At 35.0% G+C, this 21423-nt stretch overlaps 1 protein-coding gene across 6 annotated transcripts in view; it reads right to left on the reverse strand.

The window, feature by feature from the left end:
* Positions 1-932: 932 nt before the first annotated feature.
* BMPR2 (bone morphogenetic protein receptor type 2) overlaps positions 933-21423 on the reverse strand; it is a 178691-nt gene continuing 158200 nt past the window's right edge. For all 6 annotated transcript variants that reach the window (XM_057747162.1, XM_057747164.1, XM_057747165.1 and 3 more), the window contains 3 exons: positions 14356-14528; positions 10093-11372; positions 933-8806 (listed from right to left, as the gene is read on the reverse strand). In XM_057747162.1, the coding sequence (XP_057603145.1) occupies positions 8556-8806; positions 10093-11372; positions 14356-14528 (1704 nt within the window). In that variant the 3' untranslated portion in view covers positions 933-8555. The remainder of the gene's footprint in view (positions 8807-10092; positions 11373-14355; positions 14529-21423) is intronic.

Here is a 21423-nt window from a genome sequence, read left to right on the forward strand (position 1 = left end):
GATGGCTTAAGTTCTTGGGGGGCAGGAATCTTATCATAGTACAGCAATAGTGATTCAATTTCAAGAAAGTGAATAATAATACATTATACCAATAAAATGAAAGCTGCCCAAATATGGAATTTGGCCTTTAATTTGAAAAACATTAAGAATAAAGAGGAAGATTAGTCACTATCTAAGTCTGTTCTTCGCAGAGAAATATATAAACTGGGAAGATGGATCACAGGTGTAGGTGTAAATGAGAATAATCTTACTTATGGTAGGTCGTTATTAAAAGGTTCAGCAGGTCATTACGATACCTGCTCCAGGTCATCATATTTTCTGTAAGGACATTTAATTATCATCTTAAATATTAGTGGGTTCTGTAGAGGACTGCAATGGTACCCTGTAAAGTTGGGCATGTGAGTCAAAAGGAAAAAGATACCCCAAACCTACTTTCTGTACAATATTATTTAAGGTGACGACAGAGCCTATGGGAGCAGACCATGCTTTCCTCAAACAAAAATTCCCTTGGCATCTAGATAAGACTGATACAGCACTCTTTTAAAACTCTTTTAAAAGAGTCCTGTGGATCCTGCTCCAGGACACTTAACTAATACATTGAATTAATCTAGAGTAAAAAACAGTATGTTGCCTTCACAAACTCATATTCCATTTTAACAAGGCCTTCTAAGAACACAAAGGTCTAAACGAAAAGATTATTTGATGATGTAACGCACAAATGCAGTGTTAGGCCAATAAGGCATACAGTGAGTGTGCAACTATTATTCCAATGTTAGTTGATTTTTTTTTTTGATGTATCATTTTCATTATCATACTGAGTAATGAAAGTCATATTAGATGGAACATTTACTATTCGGGTACAAAATACCTAAAATATCACACTAACAATCATAATTTCTGGCGACCTGTAAAATCAAAAGATACAATCACTGTTGTCATTAATATGATCTTTAATAAATGGAATAATGCACCATTTTACAGCAAGCCTTTTTTAAACCTAAAGAACTTTCTTAAAATCTCCTTCTCCAACGTCTCTGTATCAATACAATCTTTTTATTTAGGTTTATATATATCAAAGCATTTACTTACAATTATTCATAGAAAACTCTTTAGTGGCTTAATGTCAGCTTTCATAGTGGCATCCATAGATAATACAAAAGAAAAGTGATTTGCTTTATTTCATACTCACACCGATCCATCGAACACAACTTATACAGCATAGCAAGGTCTCAGACGGCTTATACAAAAGCAAAATAACTGAAAGCAATTATTCATAAATTCATATATGATACTCTATTGGTAATGTGAGAGCAAAACACACCAACAAAAGATACCCGTTAACAAGAAAGAGGGTTCTGAGGAATTGCCAATATTTTTCAGCCTTTCTTATTCTAGAAAAGCATCCTCAGAAACAAATACTCTGTAGCTTATGTTTCTCTTGTCCGTTCAGAAAAAGCATGGCAGCTACACATTTCCATGTTTCAGCTACTACAACACCCTAAGAGTTAGTGTATTTTACAATTATCCACTTATCTTCATTTGAAAAATTATCAACAGAAAATTAAGGATGATTCCAGCGTATACAAACACTTACACAATATAATCTCCATGGAAACATGACAAGGCATACAAAAACTGTTTAAATAAATAAATGTGACCAGAAGAAAAGCCACAGAAGCCAAGCAATTCACTGTTAAACCAGAACCTATCTTTAAAGTCCATCTTTTATTAATTCAGTTTTCTTACTGTTAAGCTTTTTTAAAAACGTTTCCCTATCACACTTAAGAGGATTGGTAACAAGGTGGAGAGCCTGAGACAAGAGACTGGTTGTAAATAACTTCACTGCAAGGATTTTAAGTATACAGCTTACCAATTTGGAGCTTGAACTTGTCTGAAAGAAAAATTCTATTTGGATCTGACAATATGATAAATAGGTTACCTTCTCAAAAGCATCCAAGCCATTACTAAAGTTATAAACTCACTAGTTCACTTTTAGAAGACAGTTTAATAATGTTAAATTACCTCTTGAAAAATTTTATCTCAGAGGAACTACTTAACCAAGTTCCCCAATTAAAAAACAAAACAAAGTGAAATGATTTGTCCCATCATGTATAACCATTTAACCAAAGCACAGAAATGGTTTGAAGACTGTGCTTCAACTCTAAGGCCTAAATATGCTGCAACATGTAGCCAATTATTTGAGTCATTTCCCTCTATTTAGTAATTACAAAACTGGGCAGGCTTTTATGATTAATGAAATCTGATATTATATCTATATAAATGAAGTCAAATCATAAGATGAAACATTAAATGAACTGTGTGTGCAACAAACATTTTAAATATTCAACTGTATCTGACTGCTTGTTTGCTATCAACTGAAGTTTTTCAATGTGCAAAGGGATGAAAAGGGCCCTGAGTTTTTAAGTAATATTATGTCTATAGAGTGAGTCTAGAACAGGAAGATGGTTCTGAAATCTAAAAGTACAAATAAAATGGAAAAACCCCACATGTTGCCTTTTAAAACATTAAAAACAAAAACTAGTTGCAGTTTAAAATACAGTAACTTGCTTTAAAATTCAGTCATAAACTGGACACCCCAATGATGTGATGATTCCTTGTCTCTTACCCAGATTTTAAAATCTGAGTCTCAAGTTAAAAAAATGAATGTTACAACATTTAATAGTAACACTATGAACATCACAGTAATAACGGATTTAGAATTTTCAAGATATAATATTTATTTTGGGCATGATTTTAGTACACAGCATAAATTCATCTGAAGTATTTACTTTTCAAATGTTATCAGCCATGAGATAAAATCCTAAATTTTTCTTTATATGCACACTCAATTTTAACCAGTCACTTAAAAGATAAATGAAAATTGTTATAGTCCAGTCTATGTTGCAAAACAATGATGAGTATTTCAAAAGTGGTCTGCAAAAATGTTGGTAGATAATACCTGATTATTGTAGGGTTTGCTTTTGAAAGTTAACCTTGCATTTTGTATTTAATATCTGACACAAAGAAATATGTAAAATGTTGTGGCTCAATCATAATGCTAAGCTTGCTGCAATGTAGGTTAAAAAATAATAGCAAAATGATATACAATTCTGTATGTATGGCTTTTTAGTTATAAACTAATGAGAGAATAAAATCATAAAACTCCACAATTTAATAGAAAACGTTAGATAATATAAACTTAAGTGCTGATTTGCTGACAATCTGATTGTTGGATCCACTGTCAAATGGTAACATCTTAATTCTCAATTCTATCCTATTTAACTATTACTTAACTGGAGTAATGAGTTTGAATATAACAAAATATAATTTTAGGTGTTCTTAGATATAAGTAGATATTAAAATAAAACTGAGGAGAAAATGCTAAAGGAACCAAAGCAATTTTGTCTAAAGAACTGAGACTTAGGTGTTGAGAAACCCGAAGCATAATGAAGAATAACAATGTTGGAGAGGACGACCAACTGCTCTCTTTTTTTTACTACTGGACAAGAGAAACAGATATACAATGAAACAGGAGTGAAGCAGAATAGATATGAAGAAAACCTTCCTGACACAGAAGATTGCAAGTTAGATAATCAAGGGATAGAGTAGGTAAGACAGAAACTAAGAGGTGAATGAAGGAAAGTGAGGGGTAGGAGCATCAGAGTGCCCTGGGATTTCCTTTTCTTGTGTGTTAGTTTCTCTGGGAACTTGTAGAAAAGCCTTCTTTTGATAATATTTGTGTAAATTAGTTCAAACAGTGATTTGCCAGACTTACTTAGTGAAGCATTATATCTCAGAATGGATCACGCAAGGTAGTTTCGACTAAAGTTTACATAGTTCAGAATCTAAAAGTTAAAATGCACTTTTATCTGCTGAAGAGCACACTGACAGTAAAAGGTAGGAGTATTTAGAAACATCCTAGTCTGAAAAGACCCCTGGGGTGTCTGTGGGAGTGTTACACATTTTCTAGGATAATTGGTCTAGATAATCAACTAAGGTGTGTACAGACTGTAAATTTAAGAAGTTAGCTTGGAAGATAGAGTAATATTTAAAGCAATCTGTAGATAGTTATGTAATAACCTGCATATAACTGGTAGTAAGTTTAACATAAATTTATAAAACGTTGTATAGAAATATAATGCAATCTCACATTCTAGGAACTAATTACCTCCAATGAAATATTCATTTTTATAAATAAGAAAAAAACAAAAAGTTTGTGGAAATTTTTTTCCCTTTTAAACGACTCTGAAGAGAGAGGTTTATAGAGAACAGAAAATTCAGTAAATAGCTGCAGCCTATCAGGTATTTCACTTGGCTTTAGAAGCCAAATTAGAAAAGGTTTTAAAATACTTGCCAAATTTTGTGATAATTCCCACTGAAACACATACTTACTTGTGAGTGTTCCTGTCTTTAATTATTTTCACATTCAGAACCAACACACATTTTCCACAGCAAGTGGATACCTGTAAGTAAGCTATATAAATTGCTTTATAAAAAGGACATTATCCTTCCTACATCCTCTTCAATTTAGTTCTCCGGATTAGTAAAATTTTCTAAAGTCACTAAAAGCAGAAATCTTCAAAATGAAGTGAAAGGACTGATGAGACTGAAGGTCCACAGTAAATTAATTCCACCAAATCAAGTATGGAATCCATTTAGGAAAAGGTCTCTGTTCCCAGAAGCCACCTTTGCTTTTCCTTTAAAATTTACTTTACCTTTAGTTCTGTAATATAAGAATGTCAGGAATGAAGAGAAGTGAAATGATTTTAAGACTCATGATGGCAAGTGTGAGATTGAATTTTGTCTTGAATTAGTAATTATTTCTCAAGCAACGATCACCACAGACATGTCTGTACATCTCCTTTTTTTCGTCTAACTTCTAAAGTCATTCAGGTACCTGGTGTGGCTTATACACAAGCCACAATTGTGCTGGAGCATAATGACTAAATTTCTTACAAAACGTCAGTCCATTATGCACCCTGTCATACAGTGTGCAGGCAGTGTGCTGTGGATGAAAGAGATGTGAAGAGAGCAAGCCCAGGTTAAAATCACAGCTTTTCTGTCAATTACTAGATGTGGACCTCAGGCAAATTACTTAGCTTCTCTTACTTAGCTTCAGTTTTCCTAACAGTAAAATGGGAATATTAACTATAATCCTCATAAGGTTACTATGAGGAGTAAAAGAGTTAATGTATATATACCCCAGCATTCAGTATGTAATAAATGGCCAATTAGCATTAGTATCTATTCCTTTGTCTTCCCATAATTTTTTACATCGATATTTTTTGTTCCAATTATGCATTTAAAAACAGGGAACTTTTTTAGGAATTATAATTAAATCATTTTGTCTAAACTCAATTCAAATCAAATTCTTTCAATGACAGTTCTGGTATACAATTAGGATAGTTAAGAGAATATTAGACTTTGATTACCTATTATGATACTTTTAAGGTTATAAGACTTTTAAGGTTTAATTTTAGTATTTTTTCATTAAATGAATGGTCTTTTATTCAAAGGGACCCAAATGCTTTCCTACATGCAAAATTTTGTGAGAGCAGTTAAATATTAGATTTAAGATACATTATTATTAGATGAATAAAGTTTACAAATGAGTATTTTCAGTAATTTTGCTTGACTGTATATTAGCAAACAAATTCTAAAAGTAAATCAGTCTGATGTACAATTTAATTTTAAATTTATTAAAATGATCTAAACTCTCTATTTCTCCTACTTTTTCAAATCTACTAATAAAAACATGGGGAAAGGAAATTGTTTTAAACATGCTTGAATAAAATGGGAAAGTATAAGGAATTCTTTTAATTTGGTATACCAATTTTTGAGAGCATTTTACTGTTTTTTTTAAATTTTATTTATTTATTTATTTTATTTATTTATTGGCTGAGTAGTGTCTTTGCAGCTGCACACGGGCTTTCTCTGGTTGCTGAAAGCAGGGGCTACTCTTCATTGTGGTGCGCGGACTCCTCATCGTAGTGGCTTCTCTTGTTGCGGAGCACGGGCTCTAGGTGCATGGGCTTCAATGGTTTTGGCACACAAGCTCAATAGTTGTGGCTCACTCTAGAGCACAGGCTCAATAGTTGTGGCGCACGGGCTTAGCTGCTCCGTGGCATGTGGAATCTTCCCAGAGAAGTGCTCGAACCTGTGTCCCCTGCATTGGCAGGCGGATTCTTAACCACTGTGCCACCTAGGAAGTCCCAGCATTTTACTATCAAACATTAAAAAATGCTGAAAAACTTACAATCAACTGACCCAAACACAGCATAGTAGAATGTAAGATAACTCTTCTTCTGTCAGGAAAAGATCCGTTAGACCTCAAATAGCCATTTATCTTCGATGCTTCCAACTGGAGAAGGAATATAATTTATTTTCACTCAAGATGTTCTACAAATACTTAAAAATAATATCCTGAAATGCAGTTGAAAGATATTAAAAGTCAAGAAAACCAAGTGAAAATTTACTGGAAAAAATATAAACAATTCATTACATAGATTAAAAAAATAACTAAATGAAAAATTTTTAATGCCAGATGATTGAAAAATATGTTAAGGGTCTGAATCAACAGAAGGGCCAATATAAAATACAAAAGGTGGAAATCCTGGGCACTAGCAAAATGTTTGATTCTAAGAATTCAAAACTGAATTCAGCAATCCAGCTGAATAAATGATGTGTTGTAACATCTCACTTCATAAGATCACACAGTAGATGGCAAACAAAAGAAGGCTTATATACACAACTAAGTCATAAATATTTTGGATAGCACATTGGGTAATTCAGGCTGTCTTTAGCTAAATGATGCAGATAGAGGAATATGAGTGAGAAAATTTTGTTCAGGAGATAAATACATAAATCAGGAATTTGGGATTGTGTTTTCCTCTTAGCTATTTCTCTCCCAGAGCAATCTTAGAACTTAATTAAAGTCTATTAAGGACTCTGAGAATCTGGGGGGAAAAAAGTGAGATCTTCATTGTCTGCAAATTGATAGAAAATAATTTGTGCTTATAAAAAAAGTCCCTTATTTGACATAAAGTGCTTTATTTAAAAAAAACATGCAGAGGTTGTTTAAGAGATGATTATCAGTAATGAAAGAAGCAAAGGAAGCTTTAAAAAAAACCCATGATCTGAATATATATAATGTTATCACTAAAAGGTACATTCTAATATAATGTAAATAATAAATGCTGCTCACATATCAAACATGATGTGAAAAACTGGCAAATGGAAAAAATATGAAAATAGGATTAGTGAAGAAACACACAGTTTTGAAAAGAGAGCGGTAAGTCTCAGTCTGCTCAGAAATGATAGGTTGGGCAGCAATTCTTTCTGCCACAGGGATTTGGCATGCCAGCTGAATGATTTTTCCACACAGTGTTTTAGGTCATGGGAAGAAGAATCATGTTCACATAAAGTTACCAGGCTTTGCCTGGGAAAAGAATAAAAAAGATACTACAGGGTCCCAACTATGAATTACTTTTGAAGTTACTTTAAACAGGATGTGATTTTATTTGAGTTAAACATGGCCTATTCAGAGAATGAAGGCTATAATACCATATCGTGTTAACCTTCTACCTAGTTAAAAATAAGTTTTCTGATAAAAATGTGCTTCTTAAATAAATGAATATGGAACATGAGCATACATATAAAAAATAAAATAAAATGGAAAACAGCTAATATTTGACTTGCTCTTTGTTCTATGCTCTTATGAACTTCCAAAACCAGAACCAAATATGTTTATTAAAATGCCTGGAAGGAAATGTTTAGAATTTGGAAGGATAAAAGAAATGGCATTTCAAATTAGGTTTTGGTAGTTCCTTCTTTAGAGCCCTCTGAGACAATGTTTCTGCATTCTCCATAAGGAGAGAGAAAGCAAGAAATCAGGTAGCTGCTTTCTCTTGTGCAAAAATTCACTGTCAAAGAACTGACCTGCCAAAAGTATGGAGGATAGGGGAGGAAAATGTTTATATCATGGAAGAATACGTACTTGGTTAGGAAGAGAGCTTATGAGAAAGCTTATTTGTGGTGTATAGATTATTGCACATTCAAACAAAACACAGGAGAAAAGAATGTCCAACAGATAATGTGTTCAGGAACGTATCAACATATAAACTAGCTTGTGCCCAGAAATAAAACATGGATAGCAGACACCACTGCAGTCAAACCTGTCTTAATTTGCTTCTGATTTAATGACCTTTAGAAACTGGTCCAAACTGATTATCAGCAATACATTGTTTTTGCTTTTTTTTCTTAAAAAAATATTTTGAGACCACTTTTGATACACACACATATAATTCTGTGGTCATAACACAAATATAACTTTAGCGAGACTAAACAAAAGTGCAAAACTTAAAAAAAAATTAAAAAATATGGAAGCATAAGCTAAATTTTTCTGCATAGCTGAAATCTATTTAAAGCAAGTCCTTGTTGCAGGGGTGGGAGGGGATACTGACAGGAGGATAAAGCAGTTTTGTTTTTTTTTTAAATGTCTTCTGCACACTTAAATGATGCAAAAAATAATTTCACTCCATAGGCTTGAAAACATTTCACAGACAGTTCATTCCTATATCTTTCGACACCATGGTTGTGGCAGTGCCTCCTTCTGCAAGGTAAACAGCGGTGCTGGATTTGGAATGAACTGCCCTGTCTTTGCCATTTTTGTTGACCTCACAGTCCAGTGGTTCAGTGGAGACGACCCAGGTGGAGGGGCGCCACCGTTTAAGTGAATAGGGAGTTTTCACACGTTTCTTGATCTTTTCACCAGATCCTGATTTGCCATCTTGTGTTGACTCACCTACTGAAAATAAAAGTGCAGAAAAGTGAACTACATACAGAGAAACTAATAAAAAATAAAAAGTTAGGGTTGTAACTGGAAAAGAGATGGAACTAATGTCTATAGGAGGAGTTAGACATTTCTTGAAATTCATGATGTCTAGCAATATTTTTCTAAGCAAAACTTAACCAATTTATTTTTGAGACTCTTTAAGCCCAACATTTTTATAACTGGTTGAATTATTCTATAGGGCAAGGACGAGAATATAGAAAAACCACAAAAAGCAAAAACAGAGGAGAAAATTCCAAGTTCTCAATTGTATTCTCAAATCCTTTGGTTACTGGTAGTAAGCCTAACTTGGCAAAATGTATTTAATCATTCTATTTCATGCTCAAAGTAGGCACCTGGAATATAATATTTTTCAGAAGAACGACATAAACACTAGAGTACAAACTTTCTAGTAATTTCCCTTTCCCATATCTGACAAGACACTTTACTGACATGGAACCTTGTCATAAAATATGTCAACTTTTCTATCATACAAGCCACTCAGGCAAGCAGCTAGATTCTACTAATTTTTGACAGCTGAATCCCTTTAGCCCATTTGGTAGTCTTTGACAACTACCATAAAACATGACTTTTTTTTTCCCCAATAAATGCTATCAGTCTAAAAGAGAAATCATTTTGTACAATGATGACTGTTAAAGATTTTGGTGAGCACTCCTGTCTTGTGTTATCATTAGGGCCACAAACCAAGTATCAAGTTATTTGTTTAAGTTGCTAGGGTCCCCATGGCACAATGCTACAGGCATGTGGAAGACTCAACACTTAACTCCTGAAAAAACTGACATTAAAAACCAAGAGCAATTTTATAGTTTCTTTATAGAGACTGTTCTGAATTTTCTCTGGACTTTTAAGATTTATTAAGATTAGTCTGATAAAATCTAAATGTATATATAATAGATATAACATGCTAAACAAACTGTTTCAAAAGTTATACTGGTATCACTTTACTTGGGTCTTTTCAACCGGTGAGTACTTAATCTCAACTATTCACAGCAAGTATGTGAGCTGCATTATAAACCAGCAGCTACATAAGGCACATATTAAATTGGTAGTTATTCTGATTATTGTGACATTGACTTTTTAATTATCAACAGAAAATTACTTTTTTTCTTTATAATAGTCTAATTACTTTTGAAATCCAAACAAATATAGTAAAAGTAAATAATTGCTGTTGAAACACAATCTGTTTCTATCTAAGTAGTTACTTAAAATGGTCCCAAAAAAACAAGCAATCCTCCACTTACACTGCAAACTGCTGTCATCAAGGATATTTGTGGCTGAAAGATCCAGAGAATTAGGCCTCTGTGCTCTTCTAGGCTTTGATGGTACAGGGTCTGCTACTATGCTTGGGACACCCTGTGCAAGAGCATCTTGCTCTGAACATGGATTGCTGTTGTTGTTATTGGAATTAGTTCGGCCGCCTTCCAGTGGCCGTTCCCTCCTGTCCACAAGACGATCCAGAACACCTTCATCATGGCCAGCCTGCTGCTCTCGTCTCAATAAAGGTTCATGCTCATCAGGACTGGAATTAATATTCAGCCGGGTGTCCTCACCAATGAATTGATTCTGCAGCATTTCTTGGGCTCTATGTGCCACTGTGTTGGTTGTCTGGCCAGATGGTACTACCCCATTGGCATACTGGGTAGTGGCAGCATGGGAGTTAACGCTGTGGTTTCTACCTGCCACACCGTTCATAGTGACGGTCACCACATGAGGTTCTGCAGCATTGATTGTATTCATCTTGGCAACTCCAGTTTCTACTTGTTTCAAGTTTGATTTGTGCTTGCTGCCAAATTTCAGCCGGGGCTCCTTTGTTGAATTTTTGGTGTTTAAAGGCAAACTAGTAGGTCTCTTAGGAAGGTTCTGTTGCTTGGGGAGAGGATAGATCTGAGTGGGTGCGACATCAGGAATTAAACACGCTTGGCCATTTGCAGCCTGTGTGAAGTCCTGCTGCCCAGTCACTTCTACTGCAAGCTTTATGAGAGGGTACAGCAAGCTAGAACTGGTACTGCTCAGTGGGTCTGGCCCACTGAACTGTTTAAGAGAATGCTCCATGAGATTCTCATCAGAACTTTCCTTGAGGTTTTTATCAACTTCTTTCGGGTCCAGCTTGTTGGTCTCCAAGTCTTCTTCTGTCAGTTGTAAGCAGACAGGGGTTGGCCCGATTGGCTGTGAAACATTTGTGGCATGCAGATTTGCTTCTTCTGTGTATGGCAGCTCAGATATAGTGGTCATGCCGGTGCTTGGAGTGAGGCCAGTGGTGTTTGTGGTTGTAGTGTTGGTAGACAGGCTGGTGACACTTGTCTCAGGGCTGGGGAGTCGAGCTTGTGCTTGCTGCCGTTCATAGTTAATCGAGTTTCGGTTCTTTTCCCCTAGAGTCAAAGGTGTGCTGGACATCGAATGCTCAGAGGAAATATTCTTCACAATGCTGTCAGTGTGATGGATAGAGTCTTCAATGTATGAGGAAGAAGAATAATCTGGATAAGGGCCAATCTTTGGCACACGCCTATTGTGTGACAGGTTGCTTAAAGAAAGGAAAAAAGTGCCACAATGAGAATACATTTATGACAAACTGGCCCTCCAAGTTTAACACCCACATTATTCTAGAGGTTACTTAAAAATTCTAATCAAGTATCAACTGAACTTGCTAAAGGCTAGTTTTAAATGATTTAAGCCTACCAAAAAACCTATGTGGATCTAGATATGACTTTTATAGATGTTCATTATTTTGGTTTATAAGAGTTATTAATTTTTAAAAAATCTCCCCTATAGCTTTGTAACAATAGCAAATGTATCTTTATAAATTGTATATTTGCACAACGAGACATTAAGTTCCATGAGAGAAGGAACCAAGGTATGTGTCTTCTGCATTTCCATAATTCTAGATACACAATGGCTACTCAACAAATATGTTACCAATTAAGTTCCAAATAGTAAAATGAACACAAGCTTTTAGGTTGTTCCAAAGTGCTCCATTAAGTGGCACGGTCTAGCAAAGGAACTTATCTTCCTAGGTAGACTGAGCCATATCGATGAAAGTCCTAGGGCCTATAGTGTAAGGGAGAATGTGATTCTTAGATTAAAAAAAGAAAAATCAAAGATTCAGAACTGCTCTCCAGTTACCAAGGGTTTTTCCCTGTCACTGTCACACCTTGAGAGTCATGGCTCTTGAACACCACACTGCAATATATTTATGTTTTAAAAATAAAAGCCATACCAAGATAGGCACAACCCAAGTGCCCACTGATAGATGAACAGACATACTATATGATTTCACTTTTACATTAAATTTAAAAAACAAAACAAATGAACAAACAAACTAAAGAGAAACAGAGGTAGACACAGAGAAGACACAGGTAGTTGCCAGAGAAGAGGCGGTTGGAGGGAGGAAAGAAACAGGTGAGAGAGATTAAAAGGTATAACATTCCAGTTGCAGAATAAATGAGTCCTGGGTATGAAATGCACGCTATAGGGAATACAGTAAACAACGATGTAATATCTTTGTATGGCGTATACCATCACTAGACTTATCTGGGTGATCATTTTGAAGTGTACAGAAATACCAAATCACTGTTTGTGTAACAGGCACTAAAACAGTGTTGTAGGTTCATTATATTTCAAAAACAAACTCATAGAAAAGAGATCAGATTTGTGGTTACCAGAGGCAGAGGGTGGGGGTCGGGGGAACTAGATGCAGGCAGTCAAAATGTCCAAACTTCCAGTTATAAGATAAATAAGTACTAGGGATGTAATGTACATGATAAATATAATTAACACTGCTGTATGGTATGTATGAAAGTTGTTAAAAGAGTAAATTGAGTTATCACAAGGGAAAAAAAAAATTTTTTTTTATTTCCTAATTTTGTATCTATATGAGATGATGAATATTCACTAAACTTACCGTGATAATCACTTCATGATGTATGTAAATCGAATCATTATGCTATACACATTAAAATTATACAGCGCTATGTGTCAATTATATCTCAATAAAACAGGAAGAAAAATAAAATAAAATAAAATAAAATAAAATGTGAGGGGTAGTTTTAATTAATACAATCAAGTATAACATTGGGAACATTAATAGATACAAGTGTTACAGAAGAGAAACAGCAACTAAAGGAGAAAGTGCTATGAAGAAAGACTGATGAAGTTATGAGGGGAATGAGAGGAAGAAAAAGGCTTTTCAACCATACAAGAAAAGGAAGCTAAGGAGGGATGGAGGGTAAGAATCAACATAATGAAATCGAGAGTAGAATGAGTGTGGGATGAACTACTATTTGGAGGAAACTACTTAGAAGACATGAAAAGAAGCATGTAAAGAGTACAGCTGAATGACACAGGAGGCAAAAATGGCCAAAGGAAGGAGGAGCATTAAAGTTTTCTTCTTACCAGTCAAGAAAAGTTCAAAAGCACTTAAAGCAAAAGTAGCTGACTCAAGAGAGGCACAAATAACATACTAAAGCACACAGAAAATACAGAGATAAAGAGAAATGGAAGCATAAGACTATCTTCAGGTATGTATAAAGTGAGAAAATTTATATTCAGATTTGCTAGTATCTACCTTCTCTGACTTGCTGATATAACAGGAACAAAGGTTTATACGCTGAAGGTAATTCAGTCTAAACATAAGTCGCGTAAACCTAATTTTGGGCCTATAGTTTATAACACAAATTGTTCTTAGAACTTAGAACAATAGAAGACAGCAAAGAAAATGATTCAAGAATCAAGTTATTTTTATCTCAATTTTCTCTGGTTACTCTCTCCTGGATGCCCTTCTGAAAACTTTTAACTTGTTTTAGATAAAATGACAAATTTGTGGAAAGACTTTATCCCCTAAACATGGAACAGATTACACAGTTTGAAAGTTCCAAGTTTTAGGAATTAAAAAAAAAAAAAAAGCCCTTCGATTTAGAAGCAAAAACCATAGTTCTAATAAATGTCTCATGAAATAATGTTCATGATGGGATGAAAAGACCTTATGAATTGCTTTCATGTAAAAGTATGCTTTCATGTAGCAATCTATAAAGAAAGAACACTGGATAGGAAGCCTGGAAACCTCAGTTTCCAGTGAAGCAGTAGTTAGATACACAGGCAAGTCCATAGTTTTGTTTCCTTTAAACAAAGAAACAAGCAAAATGCAGGGGAAAGAGAAATAATAACAACAAAGGATAATTAAGACAATATAGTATGTGGAAGTGCTTATAAACTTTTGGAACTATGAACATGTTTTTCCTTCATTATTGTAGGGAACTTGGAGCATTAACAGAGAAAGACTAACCTTTTATTACATCGTTAGATATAAAAAAACACAGATTTCATCTTGCACTTATACCAAACAAAAACTTCAGTAAAAGAACAGCAATATTGAAAGAAAAATTATGACATTAGATTGTATGAGTTAATCATTGCACTGTTAGTCTGCTTTAATAGTATTTATTTCCTGTTCTCTATTTGGTATCAGTTTTAAATACTGAAAGAAGGATTCCAAACCTTCAGGGTCTTACCGCTCATTCTGCATAGCAGTAGACATTGGATTGACTGTTGGGCTCACAGATTTGTTTCTTTCCCATATCATCATAAGTTCAGCCATCCTCTCCTCAGCACACTGTGCAGTAAGCCGAGCCTCTGCATCCTGGTCCCAACAGTCTTCGATTGTCTCCTTGAGTGACCTCACTGCCTGTAATAAAGTACATGCCAAACAGTGCATCTTACCAAAAAATACTGAGTTTTTTAGTGACTTGAGGTGAAAGAAAAATCAATTTTATTTAACCAGAATTTTACATAGCTATTATAAAATATCTTAGACTTCAGAGATTTGTAAAGGGTCATATTTCTCAATAAGCGAGAAGCAAGTGTGTCAGCAAACTTTAACTGAACTCGTTGAAGAATTATCTACAAGAGTAGGCAGCTGTAGTAAGTTACATGTTTCTTCAAGGCCATGTGTTTATGTTGTTGATTCACAGCACTGTTATTTCAATCAACAGCCACTAATTGCACTTCAAAAGTGAGTTTTGAGTTTTATGACATTTTGGCACTAGGCTGTCTTCAATCTCTAGGCAAGCTTTTTCTCGGTTACTCCTAGTAAAGAGTGCTTCATTCAAACTGTAAATATTAAAGGCCTGCCATTTTCTTCTCATTTAAACTAATTTCATCAGTAGTATCAAAAGGAGTCCCATTCTGTAGCATTCATATGTATAAGCAATGAACAACAATGTCCCATTTGGGGAAAGTTGGTTTAAATGCCCTTCTAAAAAACAGATTTTATATACTTTGATGGACTGTCATCCAGAATCCTTTTCCAGATGTGTTTTATGGATTTGTTTTTATTAAATGTCAAGCTTTTCACCTGCCAATACTCACACTTCTTGTGTCTTCAAGACACTTACTTTCAAAATAGCAAGGCTACAGTTGCCAGATTTAACCAAAAAAATATAGGATATCACTTAATTTGAATTTCAAATAACTGACAAATCATTTTTTAGTGTAAGCATATTCTGTGTCATTCATAATCTGAGTATTTTATCTGGCAAGCCTATTTTAAGCTAAAAATTCTTGTTAGCAATCTTGGCAACATTTAAAATGCTTCCTAATAATTTGTGTTCTGTAACAAAAAAAAAAACAGAACCTCAGGTCTCCAGGAAATACGGTCATGTTCTTTCTGGGCACATGCTGACTGCATACCTGAACCACGGCCGACTATTAACACCATCTTCCCCACTCCCCTGGCGCTTCTGAGCTGCCTGCCTCAGCACAGCACTGCTGGTTCTCCAATTCTGCCCAGAGTACAGATCAAAGAGTGTAACTTCTAAGGCTGAACTTTGAGTTTTGAAATCTATTTTAAAATATGTTCTAGGCTCTGATATTGAGTTAAAATTAAAACTTGAACAATAGATATAAACATCAGTCAATTAATAATCTCATTAAATAATAAAAATTAACCTATTTCTCAAAATATGGAAGAATGTGAAGAATAGATAATGATAATCTGGAGTTTGAGAGCAGGTGTATCACCTCCTTGAGGTAGAAGTTCGGTGTTTATAAGTACAGTTGAGCGATATTTATGGTAGTCATGTTGTATAAAGCTGCTGTAAGCACTGAATCAGTGAATACCGAACCATTACTCCTAGAGGAAATACAGGGTTAGGGACCTGTGAGCCTCCGGACACAACATTTTCATCAAGTGATCAATAAATAATATTATTTTACTTGTGTTTCTGCTTAAAGATACCTTTAAAAATATATATTATCATTTATTAACACTGCACTCATGGCCAACAGCGCTATACCTCATGCCCTAATGAAGCTCATCTAGCACATGTTTTTCCTTCTTCATGGAACAGCACAGCCTTCTTGTACTCAGGAACTCTAGATAATAGTTCAGCATTACACTTAAAGGCCATTTTAAACCTTACTTAAAACCAGAAATCACCAACAAAATGCACAAAAATGTGAAAAATAAAGCACTAAATACATAGCAAAAAGGACACTTGTTTACAGTACAAGAGATGAAACAAGAAGGCCTTATTTGACTTTCAGTTGGGAACATGTACATCTGAACTCAAGTTTTTCACTGCTCTGCATATATTCACAAATGACTGGGACAGTGTTCTGAATGTTGATTTTGGAATTACAAATACACTGTAGCAAGTAGCCGAATTCCAAAAATGAAATTTGTGAATAATGAGTAAAGACTGTATATAATGTATTTAAAACTGACTTGGACTTGAAGATAATTAAAGAAACTCAAGAATCAATTACAGGGCTTTCTAGATGGTGCAGTGGTTAAGAATCCGCCTGCCAATGCAGGGGACATGGGTTCAATCCCTGCTCCAGGAAGATCCCACATGCCGAGGAGCAACTAAGCCCGTGTGCCACAACTATTGAGCCTGTGCTTTAGAGCCCGTGAGCCACAGCTATTGAGCCCATGTGCTGCAACTACTGAAGCCCACGTGCCTAGAGCCCGTGCTCCGCAACAGGAGAAGCCACGGCAATGAGGAGCCTGCGCATCACAACGAGGAGTAGCCCCCTCACTCTGCAACTAGAGAAAGCCCGCGCACAGCAACAAAGACGCAACACAGCCAATAAAATAAATAAATAGATAGATTTTAAAAAAAGAATCAATTATAACTAACTTTTTGTGATAGATAAATCTACCTCTAAAAACCAGTTATACATTTACCTTAGTGGATTTTAATATTTGTTTGAAAAAACGAATGGGTCCCAAGTTATGAAAGGAGGAAATTTTCTTTTTATTTTGAAATAATTTCAAGCTTACTTTTCTTGTCTTTCAGGATCTTGACATTTTTGAAGATTATAGGCCAGTTACTTTTTAAAATGTTCCTGGGACTTCCCTGGTGGTCCAGTGGCTAAGACTCCAAGCTCCCAATGCAGGGGGCCCGGGTTCAATCCCTGGTCAGAGAACTAGATCCCACATGCCGCAACTAAGAGTTTGCAAGCCACAATTAAAGATCCCGCATGCCGCAACTAAGCCCTGGCACAGCCAAATAAATAAATAAATAAATAAATAAATAAATAAATAAATATCTTTTAAAAACTGTTCCTCGATTTATCTGATGTTTCCTCATGATCAGATTCAAAGTTTGCATCTTTGGCAGAAAATCACAGAAGAGATGCTGTGTTCTCATTGAATCCTATCATGTGGTACACATCTTTTATTTCTCCTGTTACTAGAGAAGTTAACCTTGCTCACATGACTGAGTTGGTGTCAGCCACGATTCTTCACTGTGAAGTTCCATTTTCCCTTTAATAATCAATCACTGTTTGTGGGGGGAAATACTCAAATCCCTGTAAGTATCCTGTTCTGCATTAAACTTTTTGCCCACGAGTTTTAGAATCTCTTGACGTTTCTTGGCTGAATCAATTATTTCTATGATGCTTGCCAGTAAAAAGACACTTAAAAATAATACTGAATCCATAACAGGAATATAGACAAAGTGCACATAAACAAGAAACGCAAATACCTTAAAAATATGCTAACATGCTCAACCTTATTCACCATGTTGAGGCAGTACAATGTAGTAGTTAAGAATATTAGTTGCAGCTTTGTAGTGTCAGTACCAGCTCAATTAAGATCCTGACTTCAAATCTTGGCTCTACTATTTAGTAGCTGCAAATCAAAACAAGATCCATTTTTACCTACCACATTAATTTCATAACACAAAGTGTTAGTGATGGGAAAACAGGCACTTATATATTATTATTGGGATTGCCATCAATTTGGAGGGCAATCTGGCAATAACAAATTTCAAACGTATTTACCCTTTGATCCAGTAATACTACCTCCAGGAATTCATTCCTCAACTATACTTATACATTTGTAGAAAAATGCATGTATAAGATGTTCATCACAGTGTCATTTATAACAGCAAAAGCTGGAAACTATCTACATGTCCTCTAACAGCAATCTGCTAAAAACTTATGGAATAATGGATACTATGCAGCATTAAAATAATTAGGAAGATGTATATGTTCCCAACTGCTAAGTAAAATAGGTTAAATGGGTATACTAATTGCCATTAGCATATTAGAAAAGGATATAAAAACATATAGTCATGTAATATATATACATTTCTGGAAGTCTACAAGGAACTTAACAGTGGCCGTTTCTCCAGAGGGGTTTTTGGATGTCCAAGATGAGTGGAAGAGTTTTCACCGCATACTTTTTGTATTGCTAAAAATAACTCTTTATTGTTTGAACTCTTTGAATTTTTACCACATGTGTGAAAAACATTTAATTAAATGACTTTCTTTGAAAAGGTAATATACGTATTGCTTAAATGTCACTAAATTCAAAAGGTCAAAAAGGAAATACAATCTCCCCCCCATCCATATCCACCAACCACACATTTTCCCTCTCTACAGGCAACCAATATCACCCATTTCTTAAGTATTCTTTAAAAAAAAAAAAAAAAAAAAAAATTTATTTATTTATGGCTGTGCCAGGTCTTAGTTGTAGCATGTGGGATCTTTAGTTGTGGCATGCGGACTTCTTAGTTGTGGCATGTATGTAGGATCTAGCTCCCCATCCAGGGATCGAACCTGGGCCCCCTGCATTAGGAGCACAGAGTCTTATCAATTGGACCACCAAGGAAGTCCCTTCTTGAGTATTCTTCCAGAGAAACTCTATTTGCTTTTTTCAAACACATACACACCACTTACACCCACATACAAATTTATAGCTTCATTCATGTTATTAATTGCCAAACGTAAAGTGCAACACTGAAGTATACACACTGAAATCTTTCTAAAGCAAAGACTTGGACACCTTTCCACACAAAACTAAAAGAGACCCTTTCCTTTTCAAAAACAAAGCACTATCTATTGTACAGAGTCCCATTCACCAACTGCTTGCTGGCCCAGAAAAGCTCAGAAATGCCAATATCCAAATAATTAGAAATTATATATTGAGTGTTTTCTATATCTTGAGGAAATAGAGACATTGAATGTAGATAAAATTTGTTACTTTTCATTATATAGTTGGGAAATAATTTGATAAAATTCTTTTCAAAAAAAAGAGAGAGAAAGAAAGAGATGGTCATCAAAGTATCGTATTGGATGATGAACAAAAACAGGTAAACAGAAGCCCTGCTCCCTACCTCTAAGGAGTTTCCATTCTTCAGACAGAATCACTGTTGATGAATAATAATAGTAAACAATTGATGAGTTTTAACTTTGTACTAGATTGTTTTAACTCATTTAATTCTTATATGAAGTAAGTACTATTATCATCCCCATTTTTCAGATGCAAGAAAAGAGGCCCAAAGAAGTTATGGCACATGGCAAAGCTAAGATCAAAGTCTAGGCAGCATAGCTCCTCAATTTATACATTATCTTATGCTGACTGACTCTAAGCTATGCTGATACAGGCAAGTTTCCAGTGGATAAATGGGTTGTGCTACAAAATTTGCAAGTTAGTTTTTTTGAAGAAAATCTATTACAGGTTCTAAAGAACGTTAAAACAATAGTTGGTAAGTCACAAGTAAAGACTTAGAAGTTACTAATATGAAATTGGGAAAAGGAAAAATTAGAAAAATAACTGAGAATTCAAAGAGGTTGACTATAAATAGGACTCTGAGGGTCCTGAAAACGATTTGGTCGGAGAAAACTGTTAAATAAAAATAGAGTAAATCAATGCTGAATACCCCAGAATAATGGGGAAAGTCGTTAACAGAAGATTAATGAAATAAATTGTATTAAACAAGAAGATTAAGTCACCCATGGGAAGTTAGGTCTTCAAACAATATTGAGAACAGATTTGACAATTTAGATGAAATTTAGATGAAACGGACAAATTCCTTCCAAGACACAAACTGCCATTAACCATACTCCAATAAAAACTAAAAAAAAAAAAGACAAAACTGTCAAAGCTTACTCAAGAAGAAACAGATGATCTGAATATTTCCTATGTCTATTAAGGAAATTAAATTTGCATTTTAAAACTTTCCCATCAAGGAAATTCTAGGCCTGGATGGCTTTCTCAATAAAATCTACCAAACATTTAAGAAAAAAATAATGCCAAGTCTACGCAAGTCTTTCAGAAAATCAAACAGGGGAGGATATTTCCTAATTCATTCTATGACGACCTCAGTCAAAATGGCAGAGGATGGAACTTTGGGGGACATTCCTCCCAAGAAGCATCAAAATCTTGGCAAATATTATCAGAATCAACTTTATTGAAACTCTGGGAGTTAGTCAAATGCTACAGCAAACAATTGAAAACATAACTGGAAGAAGAAAGGCCACTGAAATAGGGTAGGGAAACTCTGTGGTGTTTTAATTTAGTATTGCCCTACCCCTGCCCTGGAGTGGTGGCAGATATGAAAACCATGTTCCCAAAGTAGGTACCTGGTCCCAAAGGGAGAAGACTGATCTTGTTTCCAAGGAACTATGCTGTTTCAATACATCTATGAGTTCCCTGAAGGACCAGGGCAAGAGGCCTATCTTTGTTCTGCCTAACTCAGAACTCTCTCAGGACAGGTAAGTGTATATGACTAAGTGGAGAACATCCCTGAAAACAATGAAAGCCAAATGAACAAGTGCTATAGTCTTGTGCAAAATACAATAGTTGAGGCACATAACAGAAATGCTGAAAGTCAGGGAGGAAAAGCTGGGTGTGAGAAATTTAGGGGAATAAGGGCATTGAAAAGCTCCTGCATATACTGGGGAAACTAGAAAACTGTACACAGGTCCAGGGCAGGATACATGCTCAGAGAAGATCGTAAGCTTTCATGACTGACTGGCTCAACCAGTAGGAAGTCTTTAGGCTCAGCATTAGCAAGGACGTGAAGGGTAAGGCAGAACTGTAAAAGGCCTGGATAAGTGTTAATGGAGGGCCCCAGCACAGAGCCAATCTCCAAAGACTTGGAGAGTTTTTTTTTTTCTTTTGTTTCCTTTTTGTTCATAATAATATTCAAAAGATACAATTTTAACCAAAAAATTATAAAGCATGAGAAGAAACAAAGTATGCTCCATTCACAGGGAAGAAGAAATGAACAGAAACTGTCTCTCAGGAAATACAGACATTAAAGTTACCAGCAAAGACTTTAAATATG

This window comes from Hippopotamus amphibius, chromosome 8 (genome assembly GCF_030028045.1).
Source record: "Hippopotamus amphibius kiboko isolate mHipAmp2 chromosome 8, mHipAmp2.hap2, whole genome shotgun sequence".
Taxonomy (NCBI): Eukaryota; Metazoa; Chordata; class Mammalia; order Artiodactyla; family Hippopotamidae; genus Hippopotamus; species Hippopotamus amphibius.